The sequence below is a fragment of the Lagopus leucura genome, unplaced genomic scaffold (assembly GCF_019238085.1).
Source record: "Lagopus leucura isolate 7727_CA_CO unplaced genomic scaffold, USGS_WTPT01 Super-Scaffold_100027, whole genome shotgun sequence".
Lineage (NCBI taxonomy): Eukaryota > Metazoa > Chordata > Aves > Galliformes > Phasianidae > Lagopus > Lagopus leucura.
In genome coordinates, this window is record NW_024962278.1 from 1436152 (window position 1) to 1456753 (window position 20602).

At 42.5% G+C, this 20602-nt stretch overlaps 1 protein-coding gene across 1 annotated transcript; it reads right to left on the reverse strand.

Moving 5' to 3' along the window:
- Positions 1-5790: 5790 nt before the first annotated feature.
- Positions 5791-16128, reverse strand: LOC122185133 (gamma-aminobutyric acid type A receptor subunit pi). Its single transcript, XM_042880690.1, has 8 exons — positions 16020-16128; positions 14418-14485; positions 13768-13985; positions 12733-12815; positions 10411-10548; positions 9164-9316; positions 8512-8705; positions 5791-7858 (listed from the first exon to the last, which is right to left on the reverse strand). The coding sequence occupies exons 1-8, from the start codon at positions 16054-16056 to the stop codon at positions 7544-7546; spliced, it is 1206 nt and encodes a 401-aa protein (XP_042736624.1). The 5' UTR covers positions 16057-16128; the 3' UTR covers positions 5791-7543.
- Positions 16129-20602: the final 4474 nt, after the last annotated feature.

Sequence of the window (20602 nt, forward strand, 5' to 3'; positions counted from 1 at the left end):
GCTGTGGTTTAGCCCTGTTATTACTGAGAACTAAATCTTCAGGATATTCTAACTATACCTGCAGGGCCTGTTTGATCTACCCAGCAAAGTTAATATTCTCCAAAGCAATGGAAACTTTATAATGGAAAGTCTCATTAGCAAAAACTACCTATCCTTAAAAGCAGGCAGAGGGAGGAAACTTTGGAGGTTTTCTTTCACCTTCAGAAGGGATATGCATGCTGTGTGTGTGGAGAGAGGCTTTGATCTGGGGCAGAATAGGTACAAGGAGTTACACAGCAGCAGGGGGCAAGAAGCTGTAAGAAGTTGAGATGGCAGGAGGAAACTTTGGTGTGGGTAGGCACAGCAGCAAAGCCTGAGACAAACTCTGAGGGGCAGCACTTACCACTGGAAGAAAGTCTGGGAGCGCAGGTGTTTCTTCTTGCTGTTCTGATCCCTGCTGTGCTCAGGACTTTGTGCACTGCCTACTGACAAACAGGTGTGTGTAGCTGGATGACAGGGATGCTCTTCTCTCTTCTTCCGAGATCACTCCTCACCAATTTTTCTCATAGACTACTGTGTAGTAAGTTCCTAGAAAGCAAGATCCCTATGGTACTCATTACATGCAGATAGCAGTGCAGAGAGCCTCAAACTCCTGACGCTCAGAGCCAGGGCCAAACCAAAGGCCTCCCTTCCCCAGAATCTGAACAGTAGCCAGATAAAGCCTACCTGCTTTGTAAACGCAAGAGGGGAAGCGCATATCATGGCCGCAAGTTGTATCAGAGGAGGTTTAGGTTGGACATAAGGAAGAACTATTTCTCTCAGAGAATGGTAGGCACTGGAATGGCTGGTGGTGGAGTCACCATCCCTGGCAGTGTTCAAGAGGTGTCTGGGTGATGTGCTGAGTGATGTGGTTTAGTGCTTGTGGTGGTAGTGGTGATGAGGAGACGGTTGGACTAGATGATCTTATAGGTCATTTCCAACCTTGTGATTCTATGATTCTATATGCAAACAACTTGGTCTCAGCCTTTCCAGCAAGGCCTTTCTTTCCTGCTGCTTCTTACTTGTCAGAAGCTTCTTGGGAAATACTGCTCCCTGCTGCATCTGCTTGGGCCACCCAGGCTGCAGGGACACTCACCTGCAGGTTCTGTACCAGCACACACCCACACCCTTCACTCAGTGTTTCAGTAATGCTTACAGTCTGGGGCTGGGATGGAACAGGGCTAGGAGTAGGGACTTCCCAAGCCTTGGAAACCCTGCACTAGTCCCAGCTACTTTCCTCTCTTGTTTCTGAGGGTCACAATAAGCTGGGTAGCTTATCTGTGATAGCTTTGCACATCTGTTCCTAATGAAAGGCATGAAATCTAGAACAGTGAGGGAAATATGAGTAAAAAATATGCATGAATTAAGAATTATGTGCAAAAGCCTGAGCCTAATTTAAATCAATAGCCAGACTCCCAATAACTTAAATGGGCTTAGGATTTCAACCAGCCTTTTTTCTTTTTTGCTTAGCTTCCTGTTTGAGTTGGCAGGGCAAATGGTCTTTGTCCCTATCCAGCAGGGTGTACTTCAGTTTGTGTTTTTGTAGTTGAGGCTGATGAAACACTCCTAGAAGTTTCAGTTTGTTCTAACCAGCATGGCTAGAGATAGTGAGCACAAACATCTTGCATGCACTGAAGTCAGAATGGTTTTGCTACAATGGATGTCTGAAATCACAAGAAGGGATTTCCTATTAGCTGGAAAACTCTGCTTATAAGAAATGCCACTTTAATGGCATCTACCGATACTGCAGGTGTGTATTGCTCATTATGAAAGCAGAGTGAAAAAGAAAGGTTTGTAGAGCATGATGGTATAAGAGTGTCTGACTCCTGTACCACAGCGTTATGAGGAAACAAAACTGCTCCTTTTTTCAGGCTTTAAAGGTAGGCTGTGTGGGGGAAAGCCAACTGAAAACAGGAGGACGTCTCTGGGAAAATCTGAGCTGGTTGTCGAAAAGCAAAACTCACTGCCACCTTTGGAGGGAAAAAAAATATTTTTAAGATACACTTTAGGTTGGCAAAAGTCTAAAACTCAATAAATTAAGGGTTGAACAAGCCTTGCAATTCTGAACTGGTGGGAGAACTTAGTCCTACAGCAACGACCAGAGATTGCTGTGGTCTCATCCTGCTTTCAGAGCTTTAATTCCACGTGCTGTGAAGTTTGGGGATTTGTTTTTTGGGTCTTTCAATACAATAAAGTATAAATTTTTAGTAGCATAGTATTTTATTCTATGCTCTGTAAAACAAATTAACTAAAAAAAGCATGGAAACAAATACAGGCCATTTCCTTCCAAATACCTCCTTCTATAATATGGAGGGCCTGTACAGTGTGACTGAATATAAAAGCCCACAACATGCTGGGCAAAAAAACCAAAGAGACAGCTTCTAGATTCACAGACCTCCAGGGCAGCATGCTGTCAGGTTCTGCCTCTGGACATCTCAGTGCTGAGCAGATGCAACTGCCTGGTGCACCCAGCTGCAATGCTGACGGGACTCAGCAACCTCTCTGCGCTGAAGTTCTCTGCTGAATCAGAACTGTGCCAGTACACTCACAACTTTGCTTACAGTCTGGAATCTTCATGTAGTATGCTGTCATTGCACAAAGGCCTTTCTTTTTGGTGGTGAGAAAAAGTCATTTGTACCTGTAATGCTATGATAATAGCAGGGTGGTAAAGTCTTCAGCTACAGCAAATGAGAACGAGCCCAAGCGTAGCAGCCACGGACTTAGAAATGAAGGAAAAGAGCTGCTTACCTTTGAAAGACCTCAGGAAAGCAGGGATCTCCAGCAAAAGATGCTTTCACTGCCAACCCTTAAATGAGATCTGGGGAGGGATGGATCCTGGCTCCACCCCTTCCAGTCACTCAGGTGCATTGCTGGCAGAGCTCCCCTGGGATGGCCCTGCCTTCCCACCAGGTGCTCAATCACTGCTTCAGGTTGTGACTTACCATTTCCACTACAATACCTAAAATTTAATTTGCTTTCCTTCTCTGAGTTTACAGTTCATAAGTCTTCTGTTAATACTGCTTATCAGGGGGGGATGATCACCCATATGTTAGCTTTGTATGAATACTTTCAAAATAAGGATTTATTGTTTGCAGTCAAAAGCATCTGCATTAATCCAACCAAGAAAATCAGACATAACAGATTTCTTATTCCTACCAAAGCAGCTTGCAGTTCAAAACTGAATTCTCTTGGAGTGCTCCTCTAGCATGACAACTAAAAAAGAGTTTTAGACAAAAGGAACTTTCAGAAGAACTGTACTGTTTAGGACACAGAACTCAAAAGTAAGAAAGGAAACATTGCAGTATTAATTACAGACTTAATACTCACCTCAAATTTACAAGAAGCTTGTTGTCTGATCCTAGATATAACACTAGATCATAATTTAAAACAATGAATACAGAAGTTATTTCAGTGAGAATTTGTAGTGAAACTGTGCTAATTACCAGCATTTTACAGCTTTTCCAAGAAAAGATGGTTTTCTGGCTAGCTGCGTGCTGTGACACTAAATGCCAGAAGCAAATAAGAAATAAGATTTCTGCTACTCATTCAATGAATAGGTTTGAGGTGGAATTAACCTTTTAAAAACGCAAGCAGCAGATGGTAGTGTTTGACTATAGAAATACCTTTCAGATATCATAATGTAAGCCACATGTTCTGAGACAATAGGATTCCTCAGCTGAACACATCCTCCTCCTCAAAATGCAAGAATCATCTCAATCTCAAGCTGGTGGCTGCTGCAGCACAGGACCTGCTTGTGCTGGGGTGAAGAGGACACGAGAGGAGATGGGAAAAACAAAGGTGGGGGATGTGGAAGGAAGCAGGATGATGCTGGATGCAAAGATGATTTGTATCTATCACTCAGTTACTCTCTAACATTCACGTTGGCTCTAGTAAAGGTCTGCAAACAGGCTGTAATAATCTGTTCTAGCCCTCCTCTGTAGTGCAGTGGTTTCATATTTTAAACTAGGCACATAATCCCAAAAATACTTGATGCTGCTGTGGCTAGACTGCCTTTGGTCCGCACTAGCTAAGACAACTCTACATAGCATACTCTAAGGCATAATTTTTCTCTGGGTTGCACCAAATACAAGCATTTGCATCACCTGAAAGCAGCATGTTTTCCTGTGGGTCCTTTTCAACCTAAAAGATTCTATAAATACATTCACAACCATTTCTCTGCAAAGGCTTGAAGAGCATGTTTTTTAAAAAATAGAATTCCAAAATGTATAGCTTCAGAAAATACTCATAAGGAAAGGTTGCAACGAACCAGGCCATCACTGCAAAATCATCTCAGAAAAAGCAGGTAAACCTTTTCTTTCATACATTTCCATTTGGCCAAGAGCACAATCAAACTGGCATCGTGATGGAACAGGGAACATTAGGGGTGGATCTTGGTTCCAGATCTGTGGTGCCAGTGCTGTCAGGCAGATGTAGTCAGTGGGAGATGAAACAGCTCCCAGCTCAGCTCATTACCTTAGAGACCAGAGATCTTTCAGAGAACGGGCAGCTGCTCAGAACTCCTCTTGTTCCCTATGAAGCATACAACCAGGCTGACCCCTTAAGCAAACCAGAGCCTGTGTGCAGAGCTTACCTGTGGCTTTGCTCTCACCAGCAGGGTACATGTTACATAGCAGTCCTTTGTGCAAAAGGAAGATTTCCATTTGATGTCTGTCAGGGTAGCAGGGCTTACCTTAGCATACCAGAAACACAGAAATTGCTCTGTATTATACACCTATCAGAATATGAAAGTCTCCCATCTTGAACTTAGTGGTGCTTCTAGCTTATATTAGACAACACCTGAAAGGGACAGGAAAGACAGGATCTTGCAGTGCACCATCCTGACCACTTTGAAGAACAAAATGGGCTCATGCTGGTCATCTGTCTCTGCCAAGAACCAGATGTGGGACCACAGCAACACCAGCAATAACACGGGACTACTCCAGGGTATTGGGGAAGTTGAGTTGACTTGCTTCACTATAAAATGTGCAATTGCAAAATATTAACTTTGGTCCCTCCAATATGCCCAATGTACCTGCAGTAGGAGCACAGGCAGCTTACTTACTTTGTCTTGTACTTCTGCTATCTATTCCTTGCTGAGAGTAGCTTTGACTGCTGACAGTCCTCAGGACCACCCTGCGGACAGGCCACAGACTTAGGACCTCATGTTACAGCAGGCAAACACGTGGTGTATTATTTATAAAGTCCATTACTAGAAGTAAAAGTAGAGCAAATAAAGCAGGAACCCATATTTCTATATACTGAGGTTTTTTTCAAGTTAGATGTTTCCTTTGTCTACTCCAGTAGCTCCTTAATAACACTTTCATATGGTACTGAAAAAAAATATCCTTCTCTTACCACTTTCTTTCCCTCCCTCCATGCCGTTACAAAATCAGCAGATAGAGCTGACACTTTCCAAGACAACGTGCCTTTCACTTGGCCCAGTCTGTGAATGACACTTTGCTGCACAGATGTGTAACTCAGAACCAGCCCTGAGCAATCTCAAAGCCACGGAAGAATAAAAAAGTAAAATAAAAAAGCAGCATCTATTGACAGCAAGCATTGAGAGTGGCAGCTCAGGCAACTCATACGTCTTCTGCCATAATGTACAAAGAAATTCCTTTTGTTAACATTAATATTTGGCAGCTGTTACGGAGTGCACAAGGGCATTTTAGTTAGGTTTTAAAGAAAGAAATTGACAAAGAAGGCAATGATTTTTTTCTTTTTTCTTTTTTTTTTTTTTAATAGAGGATCTCTCTGCGGGTTTGTGTTCATATCACCAATATTCACTTTATTACATTTTATGGAATGGAGTTTAAATGCCAGTATATACAAGCCAACATTTCATTATTAGAGTTTGTGTTTATTCACTTGCCACTCTAAGGCTGTTCCCCTTTGTCTTTTTGTGCTGCTCTTTGTAAAATCTATGATTTATGAATATGTGGCTTAGATCCTCCACAATATAGCGTGGTGAGGTGGTTCAATAACAAGTTATTAAAGTTAAAAAAAATAATCTATAGTTTCACGTGCTTTGCCCACCTTCTATAGCAAGTCCCAGTAAGACTGCGGACTCATGCAGGCATGAGACTAGAATATGAACTGCATGCTGAGACCTCATTCAGCACAAACTCCTGCTGACTGGCAGCCACTACAGTCAATTACTTTTTTGCCTATGAAACTGCAAGACTACACCCTCAAAGCAATGAAAGTTGCATAAATTAAAAAGGAGGGAAAAAAGCATGCTACACACATTGATTTTAAACTTGGGAAATGAAGACCCTTCCAATAGTCTGAAGATACGTAGTACCAAGTGCCATTTGGTTCCCAAATATTTAGCATTTGAAGGATGTGCCTCAGATTTATTTCTATTGCTAGCTGCAGTGTAAGTAAAGCCAACTGGCAGTTTCCAGGGCCTGCTTAGGATATGAATTTCTGCAGAAACTTTTCAGACTTAAACAGAAAGGAGAAAGCTGATTGGGATCATTGTGCCTTTTAGCCCCACTCATGGATTTTTCACCCAACAGAACTGCTGACTCACCACAGCTGCTGAGCCATATATAAGGAGGGACAGCAAACTGGCCACTTCTGCACGACTGGCAGGAAACAAGAGCTACTTATAAGAGTGAAAACTGAAGGCACTCTCCAGAATGAAAATCAATCTGTTTGTGAGGAAGACATGGAAGGGAGTGAAGTCTGCTCAACTGTAGCACAACAGCCAGCAGCACAACAGGGAAAGCATGAGATGCTTTATAAAAGGCTTTTGTTGCCTGTAGACCCTGTACCCAAATCTCTGGCAAAAGCAAAAAACAACAACAACAAAACACCTTTACAAATGAAGAGCCCATCCATCTGTCTCACAGATCTGTCTTCAGCAAATGAGGATTACCTCACCAAGTCTGCCAGATATTAAAAACAGCAAGGCATAGCACTTTGCTGCTGCCAGCATCACTGAAATCACTGCTCTGGTGCTGCATCACCCCTGGGAGAGGGAAGTGCCATGCACGGGAGCCATTCCTCTGCGCACAGCACACTGCTGCCTTTGGGTTCACTTACTTGAACAGAGGAGCTGTTGAGATGGCAGTCACAGTCCCTCTGTTACTGTTATCTCTGGCAAACACAGAAGAACAGCTATAATCGTACATCCTCATAAAGATCTAAACTAGAAGGTTCCAATCCACTTCAGGTTATCAGGATAATTTTGCTACCTCTGGTAATCTGTGGACTGCCACATGCAGTCCTACATATCCATCCCCAGCCAAAGAGGCTGGATGTTGGAATGAAGAGCCCATACCAGCCAAAAGCCCAGCAAAGCCACTCGGCGGGACAGGCAAGTGTCCAGAGTCACTGTTGCTAATGCTGAAGCATGAAGGCTTTGTATCTCACATACCCCACCCACTCTTTTGCTCCAGACCTCAGGAAACACAGAACATTTTGTCTGTGCTTCACTGAGGATTCACAGAGATTAGTTAGCTAGATGACCATTGGCAGGATTCCTTTCCCACTAAGAGAACACAAAAACCCATTCCTGCTAAAAATATAAATAATAAGCCCAATAAAACACATTGACCAGCATAAAAAACAATGGAAAAAGCAATTTGGAGTAGTGGTCTACATTACTGGGGTTCTGAATTGTGAAATAACCGATAATCCTGTACATTTTGTTTCTCAAGAAGCATTTGATTTTCTCGTGAGTTTTCATAGTCAAGTCACTGCAGTTAATATTATCACTGGAAATCTCAATGCCTGTAAAACCAATTTGCTGCTTATAGCTGGTGATGGAGCTGCTGAGGATTCCAGTGATGTTGATTTCTTCCTTTTCTTTAGTAAGTTCATTTGCAGGCCCCTAAGAAAGAAGAGTATACAAACCAGTTATACCACAGTTGTAAGGTTTGGCTTCTTCTACAGAGGAAAAGTATCAATAAATAAAGAGACCATAGGGATAAAGATGTAAGCACACAGCTTCATATGTGTTCATCAAAAACCCCAATATTCAAAGCTAATTTCAGAGTCCCACAGATGTACGTTCTTCCACTGCTTTATTTCTAGATGATTTTAGTTCTTTAAAGAAATCTAATTCTTGACATGACTGAGCAACACAACGTCCATCTTCTTCAAGGCCTTATGGGCCAGACATGGCGATCTGTCTCTCTTCACTTCTACACAATAAATAGCTGGAGAAATCAGCAGGGACTTGGGGTAGCTCTTTCATTTCTGTCAGGATTTGTATCCTTGCTGACCACTGGGCTATTGTCATATGTGAATATTTCATGTCTTCCACTAAAGCAGATTGCTTTGAGCAATTCACTCTAGGCCTAGGTATCTTCATAATCACTGCTGTTGCATTTGTTGCAAACAAAAAAATTACATTTAGTGACAATTAGGAGAAGCAGCTGTGAGCTGTACCCATAGCAGGAAGAACAGTCGCATGCAGTTAATAAAAGACTAATTATTGTTCATCTGAGATAACGATTTTTGTTCTGGTAGATCAGACTTTACCTCTCGAGGTGTTTTAGCTGTATGTTTTTGTGATGAGCTGTAGTGAGCCACTGCATATTCCACGAGGGCACCAAAGATGAAGGTGAAGCAGATGCCGAGGTAAACATCAATGGCCTTAATAAAACAGTTGGTTTTTGAAAGCGAACTTCGTGAGCCGATCATCAGAGTTGTCATGGAAAGCACAGTTGTTACTCCTTGAAAAACAGAAAAGACCTTCTCACACAGACACTTAGGGAAAGGCTTGGCCTATCCTCTATCCGTGTACCCAGTAGTGGGAGCAGCGTCACTCTGCTGCTATACAAAAACAACACATCTTCTCTTAGCAGATCCATCAACTGAACTGCAGTTAGCAGCACTAGCTACTAGCTTCACAGACGTTCTCCCTGCTTTTGACAGCTTGGCTCTGACAGGTACTTCGCTTTTACTTTCCATTCTTTCAATTAATAATAATGAAAAAAAAAATACAAAAACTTCCCTCCACCAAGGCTCATTAGGAAGAACGTGTGCTCTGTCCTTCGCTGTAAACCCACCAGGAGCCAGTAAAGGCAGAATGTGAGCAGATTGTTAAATCAGAGACTCAAGAAAATTACCATCTATCCAGCCATCAGAGGCACTCCTTGCCTGCTGAAATCTCCCTTTCTCAGGCACTCACCAATGCAGGTCCTTGCAGGCACTGAATCCAGCGTGATCCAAAAAGAAACCCAGGACAACATAACAAGCAGAGTAGATGGCACGTAGGTCTCCAAGATGAAATAAAGGACATTTCTTCTCAGCTCAAACTGCAGTATCAGTCGTGGGTAACTGCCTGTTCACAAAAGGGAGAAAGTGATCGTGAGGAGATTTCCAAGGACCCTCAGCCTGAAATGGGGACTCTCCAGCACCATTCAGTGGAGCCTCAATGAGATCATGGGAGATGCCTTACTTACAGAAGCTTGACTCCTTGCCTCAGAAATTTTTCTTATCTAACATATCCTAGACAAAAGCACATGTACACACAATGCATGGTTTGCAGTGGGGCTCCTAACTTAATCCACACTGGGAATATTTTAATCCAGTGTTATAACTCCAAGTGGAGAAGGGCCAGTACTCTTTTCTATTCTCTTTTTCAGCACAGCATATTTTTTCCCAAGAACTACTTTGAAGGGCCACTGCCAAATTCATTCTTATCTGATGGCCGAGAAATTAAACAAAAGATCTTCTTTTGATTTCAGCATGCTTTGGTTCATGTCCCAAAGCATCCCATCATCTTATCATCACAGGGATTTACGTCCCCTTTATTCATTAGTAATTTGTGATCTTTGGTAACTGTGTCTTTTTGCACTCCAAAAAATTTCAGTCTACTTTTTTAAAAATCAGCTTGTCTTTATACTGACATAAGGATTTAGGAGCTGGACCGTAAGTATTTTCAGGAGATATTTCTGCTGTTTAAACAATAGCTCCCTTTGAAGCGTGGAAACAAAAAACACGTTGTTCTTTGGCTGTGTACACTACAGTAAACAGAAGAAAACCCCATCGTTTATAAAACCTGGCCATTTTCAGGAAGACTTGCCCCCTTCCCTAACATCTGAGTGAACAAGAGAGTATTTACGTAATTGTCAGTTAGGAAGAAAGTATATTTTGAAGGTTTAATTCAGGTGTCTGTGGAGGAAGACACTGAGAATTTAAAGAAAACTGATTAAGTGAATGTAGAATATTAAAAGATTCATCTTTCCATCCCACAGAATATCCTGATTGCAGTGAACTGGATTTCACTTTCTTCCCATCTCTTTGTACAATTAAGTTTTGCTTGAGGCTTTGTTTGAGGTTTCTAGAGTCAAACTGCAGTAGTCTGTAGAAGAGAGGGGAGGTGAGAGGGGAGATATTTAGGGTTTTTCTTGCTTTTCTCCTTCACTGCTTTACCCGTTTCCTGCTGTGACTTTGAGATGAGGGTGTAGTAACGTTCCACTGTGTACTGAGAGAGCCGCAACTTTTCTATGCCGTGGACAGAGTCATTTCCTCTCAGCCACGTGAAGATGACATCATTTTCATCATATCCCCCTACAGAGAACAAAGACTCATATTACTGCGGTCACCCAATAATGCCCAGCTGTTGCTCTGCGTTCCCCATTGGGTGGAAGCAGAAACGTCACCTCCACATTGTAGGCTGCACAAAGACCCTCTCACTGCATCAGCTATTGGTGGAAGCTGGCTCTTCCTTTTGCTTGTGTGTTTTCAGTCTGCTGGTTTTGATTCGACTTAGGAACACACATCATTGTGAGTGATGCACAACATGAAAGAGTGCAGAGAACCCGTTTCAGACATCTTCGTTGTGTATTTTAAATTATTTTAACATTGTTAAAGATTATTTAACATTCATGGCATCCCCAGATCGATTGCACAGAGCAGGATAAAACTACTGCAGCAATCTCAAGCCTTGAGCATAATCCCTTTGGTCACATAAGATGAGCAGAGGATTGCAACAGTTAAATAAACCTAAAACTAAAACAGAGTACAGATCGCATTGAGCCCCCTACCAGGTTGAAGAGGCACATTGCTCTGGCCCATCTATTCAACTGCTTCAGAATATCAGAAAAGGTTTTCTTATTTGAGAGTGTGGAGCTCAGACTCTCATGCAGTTATAAACCAGGCTCTTCTGACTACGTGTTGCCCAGGTCTCTTTACAAGTAAATGTATTTAGTGCTTAGGTAACACTGAATTCCTGCTCCAAAACACTGGGATAGATGAGATTAACAGTCCGTGTTCTTATCAGAACAGCCTACATACATACATGCGCTGGCTGCAAAATTGCTCCAGGAACATAAGCGATGGCATCACACAATGTTAGGTTACTTCATCCCATACTCCAGTCTGAGGGATGGAGCTTGTACTCAGGCATCAGCTAGCCATTCACTTCAACATTTTACACTTAATTGAGGAAAAAAGCCTATCAATCTCACTGACTTGATTCTTTTTTTAAGTGCCCTTCTACGGGAAAATGAGTAGGGATGCCTTTATTCTGATAACGACCTGTTCATCCTCGTAGAAGGAATAAGATGCAGTTGCAGTTCTATTTTTACCTAATTGTGGTGTTTTGTTTTGTTTTTTAATTAGATACAAATTACCAGAGCTTGAGTATGATGAACTCGTAAAGTAGGTGTCCAGGGTATGAATCCCTATGTAGAGTCATAAGCACGTGACTGTTGAAAATTTCTAAACAGTTTTATAAATTGTGATTAATAAGGAAAATTTTATAATAAATGATAAATTGTTGTTAATTCATCTGGCAAATGTTTAAACAGCATTATTTCTGGGCACTTATCCTAGCGAAGCCTCCAGTGGGCAATGTGCATGTAATTTCATTGGAATTATGCAGCATGATGTAGGACCCAATCACGTTTAAAGCAGACCCAAACAAGCTATTCTTTGGCAGAAGAGGGCAATCATTATTATTTCAGGAGCTATTCTTTGTAATAAAGTTAACCACGGTGAACTAATATGATTTTAATGTGAAAGTAATATGTGCTTCCTTAGGTGCTTCACGCTGCAGCCCCAGAAATTTAATGTGCCCTTTTCAGCACTGAGATTTCAAGCATTTCCTTTTGTGACACAAAGTGGGAGGAAGTTGCTTGCTTGTTGCAGAGCTTCACAGATCCATAACAGCAGTTCTGCTCTTGTTGAGCTCCTGGGAAAAGCCCTGTAGTATCCCAGGTATTCTTTGAGCATTTACCTGTTCTTAGAGTTCTTAGCCAACTTTGCCACAGATGAACATTTAATTTAAGAGCAGAACTCACTGACAATTCCTTTTCTTGAGATCTGCAAGGCTGAGACTCCTCCTGCTGATAAGGGTCTCACCATCTCTATTACTGTAACAGGCGACCCTCACAGAGAAGGCAGGGCAGGTTTGGGAGGTACAGCAGGTTTCAGAAGCAATGTGGGAAGTTGTGCAGAAAGGGACCACATTTGGAAAACCAGCAACTAGTATTAAATTATTTCTATATAAAACTGAACAATTTACTCCTTGATAAAGATAGGATTTGTTACCGCTTTTGTTTTAATTGCAGTGGCAAAAGTCCTCTAATCTGTAGGTGACAGCACAGACATTTGAAGAATAATGAAAGAAAGTTGTTTTCTTTTGGACATTAATATTTGCTACTTCAGGAGCTCACTGTGATAAATGCAAATATTTAAGATGCATATTCAGTAGGAACAAACAAACATCCAGCCAGGTTTTGTTATACTTACAGCTCTCTAGCTGCAGTCTGCATGTCTGTGTGTCCATGGGATACTTTGAAAGGTCCATGTTACAAGCAACAGTAGTAGTAATTCTGTAGGAGAAAGAACTCCAAAAATCACAATAAAAACATATAATGCAGTATTTCTACCTTTCACCTGTACTATTTCTACATAGCAGAGAAGACCACTACAAGAATTCTGATTTGTCATTTAGATCATTTTGACCTATAAAATGAAGGAGCTGCTATAATCAGAAAGAACCCTCCTTAAGATACACTCTCTGCAGCCGTACTGATGAAAATGTAACCGAAGGAGGAATTTTGCCCTGCTGTGAGTAGTAGATTCAAAGTAGATTCTCATGCTTCCATTGCTATTGTTAGCACTTACAAAGAAGTTACCCCTTGCCACCTGAGGCACAGTAACTAACTGCATGCACACCCTGGCTTGCTTCAGTGCAGAGTAAATGAATTCACTGCAAGTAAAGCTGCTATAAGCTGAAGTCACTGGCAGTTATGTTAAACTGGGAAGAGATAACACTAAGACCTTACACAGTTACAACATACATTTCCACAGTACACGTACACAAACACTTCTTGCTAAAGAGAAGAAATCACAGCTAAGTGGCATCAGATTAGCAAACAATTTCATCATAGAATGGCTTAGATTGGAGTAGACCTTAAAGATCATTTAAGTTCTGACCCTCCTGCCATGGGCAGTGTTGCCAGCCATTAGACCTGGCTGCCCAGGGCCCCATCCAGCCTGGCCTTGCACATCTCCAGGCACAAGGCATCCATAGCCTCTCTGGGCTCTCCAGCACCTCACCACTCTGCGTAAAGAATCTGGTCCCCTCCATCTGTCCAACGGCAACATGGCAGGGTCCACCACTATTAGGAGTGTATCACCCCAGTGCCTTTCTCACAGGTATGGCAGGGAGTTGCTCCACCAGGATCTCCTGCTCACGTTCCCTGATGCTCCTTAATCTCTGCATAATTCTGGAAATCTGTTCTGAACCACTGTCATCAGGGAAGCCAAAGGTTGGTTTACCTTAAGGCGTACAAGATAGTGCCATTAGAGAACAATCTGATGAGGCGGTTCCCCACAGTGACATCGTGCAGGAAGGACCTTTTTGACTCCACGATGTACGTGTCTGGTACCCAGAGCAATTCCACTAGACGAGCATCCAGCGTGAAGCTCTTGTTGCCATGAAAGACTAAGCGTGGGTCTGTCCAGCGCTGCCGCAGGTAGATGGTGGCTGTGTAATCCTGGGAAGAAGAAGAAGCAGGGGATGCACGTCCAGAACACCTGCATGCCATCAACTGTAGGCACATGCCACGTGTGACAAGGCACAATGTGTTTGTTTAACCCATCAAAGCTGAGCTCCAAATGCATGCAGTAGAACCAACAGGTCATCACAGTTTGATTATGTTTCCCACATACACTCTAAGATGATTTTTGTTTTTAGACTTTTTTTTTTTTAAACCAGCAGGGCCATCTCTTCACTAACAAGCCCATATTTCTATGGCATCCACGTAACCTGCAGCTGTAGGAGAGCCCAGTTCTCCTCACACCCCTGAGAAGTGGTCACACTAAAAGCAAAGCAGCTTGAATAGAACAGTTTCGGTGCTGACCACAAGGTAACATGAAAAGTCTCTCAAGCAGATTCTATTCTCTCTTATGCAAAATAATTCACTTACCATGTCACTCTCAGATACACTAGAAATACTTGCAACGTCCAGGCTCATTGCAATTTGAACAGGTTCTCCTGTGGAAGGAAAGAGAATGTAAGGTGCAGTAAAACCGCTGCCCAGCACAGGCACTGCTCCCAGCTACCCCAGCACACCGTGCTCTCTGAAACTGCAGAAACCCGAAGGACCAGCAGACACAGCGTCACAGGTAGTCCTGAATCCTGGTTGTCTACTTCCTATCCTCAACTCTTGAAATCCACCACCAGAGGGCAGCTGATGCCCACGGATGGATGTCCTGCTCAGAGCATGGCTTGGTGCACTGCCTTCTGCCCCTGTGGTAACAGCAATGCCGTTCTGCGTGGGACTTGCTCTAACTCCTTTTCCTCATCTCTTAATCACATGCAGGAAAGTCTATAGGACACTTTCTGAATTTCTTTCTGATTTAGAGGGTGTTGTGTTGTTGCTGTTACAGTTCTTTTGTTTGTTTTTGAAATGTTCCAAATCAAAAAGATATGTCATTTGCATAAAATATGTGTATATATATTTTAATGTAGCCTATTTACATCCTTCCTTCATTGTTAAACACCTGAAACCCACTAAAACTCTGGAGGAGGTCAAACCTGAACCTGACCATTTGTATCTCATGGCTCTAGATGGCATAGTCTGGTATAATGTGTCTGTTATGCAATTTGGAAGCTTCAGTTTGCTTATGTGACAGGCTCTAGCAGAGCTGTTCTGTTCCTGCATGAGACATTTTGTGCATAACAAGCTGCTAAATGCCGTGTTGTCCTAGAAATGTACCACCATGGTCAGAAAAAGGAAGAAACTCAAAGCTGCGAAGAGCAGGAAGTCAGTCTGCAGGAGCTGCAACGGAGAAATGTGCAACTCCTGGAGAAAGCTGATAGGAAATTTTTCTAGTAGGCTTTGTTGTGGTAATGCGTACTGGAAGACAAGCAAAGTTTATGATAAATGTTCACAGTATTTTTGTAAGCTTTCATCATTATTTTTCAGGTGCTGAATGTCTCCTGAAACCGTTTCCCTCCAAGAGGTTGCAAGAAGTCCTAGGAGGTGGGAGACCTGACAGCTGACAGTAGCCTCAGGTGAGTTCCTAAATAACTGACTGCCCCTCAGATGCTGTCTCTCTGGAGCTTCACAAGGGGTTTAAAGGAGATTTAGTTTTTGTCTCAGAGTCAGGGGAATGCATGTGCCAGAAGCCAATATTTCTGGAAAGGAGAATTCCTCTATGTCCACTGAGTAATCTGACAAACAAAAATAAAGCAGAAAATCACATGGGTAAGGCTCTAAACAAAAACATACATGATTACAGCAGAATTTAATTATTGTCAGATCTTTCATAGAGATGTTGAAGTTTATAAATTCCCTCACCTTCATAGATGGACACATTCTCCTGCCCCATATATGCATGTGTGCACAACACATTCAAGATAACTGGATGCACAGAAAGGAGAGCAGCCTTGGCTACTAGCTAATTTTAAAAGAACTCAACCTTTTAAGCTGGGGCATGCTATTGAAAGCTTCAAGCATGCTCACCACTCTACACAAGCATTACAGACTGTTCTTTGAATAGTGAAATGCACAGAGCCAACGTACCACCAAAGTAGGGCCTGAGGTATTTGTTGTATCCCATCGTGAGGTTCTTAAATCCAGGGAGGGATGCTGCATCACTGCCACCCAAACTGGACACACGTCCAAGTGAGCATTTCCTGAGGACACAAATAATGTACTGGTAAGTATGTGGCCAGGCATGCTGGGCACATCAGGTGTGCAGCTGCATCCCCAGCCTGTGCTCAAAGAAGCAAATTACATAAAATATTTATTTAAAAAAGTACATCATTGAAATAATGAACACTTACTGACACTGCTTACCTTGGCTGAATAATTAATACCTTAGAGAGGTGGGAATACAGCAAATAGCCTGAACAAATAATCTCAGGTTTCCAGACAGTGGCTTAAGGACATTCTTAAAAGGCAAATCAAGCAAGGGCAATACATCACAAAGCTTAATAGTAACCTGTAATCTCCCCTTCTCATTCCTCCTCGTAAAATGTATACAAGGAACCTTTTTCCTCCTACAATAACCCAGGACAAATCTTACTGCCCAACAGCTTCTCCTTCTTAATCATCATTCCCATAAGCAAGCTTTCATCCTTATTTGTTAGCATCGGGCAGCATCCCAACAGCTGCCAGAGTGAAGCCTCTAAGAATGCCAAGAAGTGGAGAGGTAAAACAGCGAGCTCTTCACAGACAGCAAGGCAGCACCGTGAGCAGGATTACCACTCCAAATTACCACTACATATCAAAATTAACATTTTCTGTACTGAAGATACAGCAGATACGTGGTACTGTGAGGTTCCCAGAGCTGTGCCATCCTGTAAATAGAAAGCTACAGAGTTTGGGGGCCATAAAAAAGGTGCCATGGTGCACTGTGCTAGTGGAGGCATGTGTTCACTTGATGAAAATGTGAGTGAGACATTATGAGTTTGATACTGCTCTGTGAAGGGCTGAAGGAGGTGCTGCCTCTCTCCAGAGACTCAGGACTGCTGGCCTGTCCTTTAAAGATGGGTTAATAGTCCTTGGATGCTTGCTGAAGATTTTAGATCAAAAAGAAGCTTACAGCAGAACTGAGCAGTTATTGTGCAGCATTAACTATATTAGAGCCTTTAGAACTTGACTGCAGTCAGGGATGGCAGTAACAACTGGAAGAAATGGGGTGGAAGAGGACAGTGAGCAAAACTACCACAATTTCCTGCTCTTGAACAGAGAAAAAGAGCTTGCATTATCAATGTACATTATATTTTGGGAACCTGTGCAGGTTGCTCCCTCTGCCTGACCCCTTAATGCACCCAACTTCCTATGAGTGAGCTGTAAAACTGGAAGCATTGTTTCCTTTTGATCCACATTACTTATGTTAATCGTAATTCAGATGACCTGTAAAGCAAAACAAACGCTCTACTTGCCTTTGTGTTTGAAGGAAAAGACACAGACTGAAGAAGCAGAAATATCTGCAGAACATCTCCGGAGATTATTTCAGTATTTGCTCTGCTCTTCTGTGAAAGAAAAGGAGATTTTTGTGATTTAAGGAAAACTATTTGCTTAGGAACATGATTTAGTGGAGGGCTGTTAGAGTTAGGGTAGTATTGTTGGGTTGCGGTTGGACTTGATGATCTTTAAGGTCTTTTCCAACCTGAGCAATTCTATCATTCTGTTTTAGGTGAAGGGGCCGGAAAAGAAGTGCTGCACAGAGTCAGAATCCCACACAGCAATGTTTAACATCCTCAACACACAGTGACACCTGTTTTTTCCTTCTAGCTCAAATCATTTTTCAGCACCATGCTATGTTTGCACTTTCCTCATAAAAGATACTCCGTTCCAAAAGTCCTTTTGCAAGCTCACCAGACTTTGGTTACCACTGTTGCACTCCATTAGCTTGTACCTGAAGCAGCCCATGCTATTAGTAGTAGTAGCATTGGTGACTCACTCAGCATGCAGCACTGGATGAAATCATTCTACTTCAAATGGGTTTCGTTGACCTTTCTGGGAGTGGAACCAACTCCTGGATTCTGGCCTGGAACTCCCACAGGCTCATGATGGTGCCACAATGGGCAACTCTGTCCACGCTCTGCTCTGCATCCCTGCTCTCTGCCTGAAAGGCTGCACCAACTGCACACCTTTATTGGGGGTATGGATAAGTGCCACACAGCTGTGTGCTCTCACAGCAAGCTGCTGCTGCAACAGGCTAATGAAGGCACAGCTGCCAAGGGGGAACTGCCACTGGACCATCACTAGTTTGAGCTGGAAATACAACACTGCTTGACCACTAGACTGTTCAAAGTGTATCTCAGTGTATCAGTTTTCCTACAGGTAGTGGCAAAGCAACATCATTCTTAGATAGATGTAAGTTTTCCTGTCTGTCAGACTGTCATAAATTGGGAATGGCTGTACGAATCATCAGTCCCTGAGCCCTGACTTGCACAGTTGTGAATGAGTACTTCAACTTCAAATGTGGCTACTCCATAGTAACCCACGGGTTGGGAATTTTCCTGCTTGGGTCAGAGCCTTTCTGCAGTAGCTCAACACAGCCCAGAGGACACTGTGCCTTCTCAGCTAACTGTACAGCTCTGGTGCAGTGGAACAGTCGTGCTCCAGGCAGCAGGGACATCTTTGTCTACACACAGCCAGTGACAATACCTGAACGTTCAAAGCACCACGAATGCAGGGCCATACAACAAGAATCCCACTGGAGAAAGGCAGGATATATTTCAAAGCAAAATATGCTCTCATATCTGTCTAACATCTGAATTCCTAACAAGTCTTTGCGCTTTTTGTCCTAACATGGTGTTCAGATGTTTCCAGATGTTCCCAACAGCTCCTCAGGACCATGTAATCATAGAGGGCTAGAGAGATTAATCATCTACCTGTTCTCACAGCATGAGACCACAGTTCTGATGAGAAAAGAAGGATCAGTGCAGTAAAGTAAGAAAGGGTAATTTAACAAACCAGCATGTGATTAAGTATAAAAACTGATAAATTTCAGCTGAGGAACCCTTCATGGACAACCCTCATGAGAATCCATTTTGCAAAGGAGTTGCAATTCCTAGCATTTTGGTGCATCTGTTTCTGAATTTCATTCTGTCTATCCCAGTTACTGAGACCTTATTTTGAAAAAAAAAAAAGTCAAATTCTATTTGTTTTGATGATTAATACACGGAGGCCTCTTATGTAGTAAAAAGCATTCCTGTAAAGCCTTGTTTATGGCTCTTGTTAACTGAAATGCACACTGCAACGTGTGTTACTTCTATCTAGCAAAGACAGTAGATTGAAACAAACCAAACCAACCTGGATAAATCTCTAGCTGCTGCTTCCACAAACCCAAATGAACTCCACAGTCCTGTTTTCCTCCTTCCAAATGGCTGTGAAGACAAGTATATCAAGAGTTGGGAAGCACTGATCTGTAAGTACCCAAGAGAGCTAGAAACTCAATATGCCAGAGCACTCACAAGGGCAGAAAAGGGTGACATCTGTGCCTAAAACTGAATATCACAAAAGCTGTTCTCAGCTATGTACTGAAATATAGAGAGAGAAGTGCCAAAACTGTGAGACTATGCTTTTTGTGGAAGCCTAAGAGTTATACTATATCAGTAAGTAGAACTACAATTCTGCTTTTATAGTTCAGAAGCTTTCATCAGAGATTACTAACTTCATTACTACAGTATGCTGGGAAGGAACAGTTTTAAGATTGTGCATTTATGCTTCTCTATTTAGTAAAGGATTACAATGGACTTTTAACAGAAAAAGAAACTTAGACACTGTTAAATCTTGACATTTTGTATGTAACAGCACAGCGCAGGCAATAGCAGTAGTTGTGAAAGCTTTGCTTCCAACACCAGTGTTACCTAAAATCATTTATTGCATATGTCTATTGCATATGCTCTGAAATAAAGAAAGCCTTGAGAACTTAACAGCTCACCCAGCTCCATGCTCTTCCTACTGACAGGGAATTATTCAAAGATGCAAGTATTACAGCAAAACACTCAAGCAGACTTCTCAGGAGTTAAGCCTGCATCTGCTTCCATAGAAGTTCATGAAATAATGCTTATTTACACCAGCCAAGACCATATGTATAAGCCTCCACTATTACTCAGTTCTATGTTCCTTAATTCTACTGCATTCCTTTAATCTGGAAGGGCTGGTAAGAGTGAAAACCCAAAAGGAGAAATATCATAGTAGAGAGGTGTACACTGACACCTGGTGGAGCCCGGATAGCTTTGCACTGCCGTCAGCATCACCCACAGCGATCCACTCCTTCTCACCAAGCATACACACAGCAAGGGAAACAGAAAGCTCCACAGGCCCACATTACCTCCCACTTCACAGGTGAAAGCCCCATCTGTGCCTCACTGCACAGAGCAGAAGATCAGCACATTCTCTGATATTCTCAGGGCAAATGACATCCCAAAGCCAGGCAGAAGGAGCTGTTGCAAGAATCTGAAAAACCAGCTACAAGAGCAGACCCACAGGACGAGTCAGTGAGCTGCAGGCAGTAATAGTGGCTGAGGGAATTGGGATGGAAAGCATCATGACACCCTCACTGGGAGTTTCCAGCTTCGTGACGCTGCACCATCCCATGCTGAGCTTTCTTTGGCCACCTCTGTGATTGCAGTTGCTAAATACAA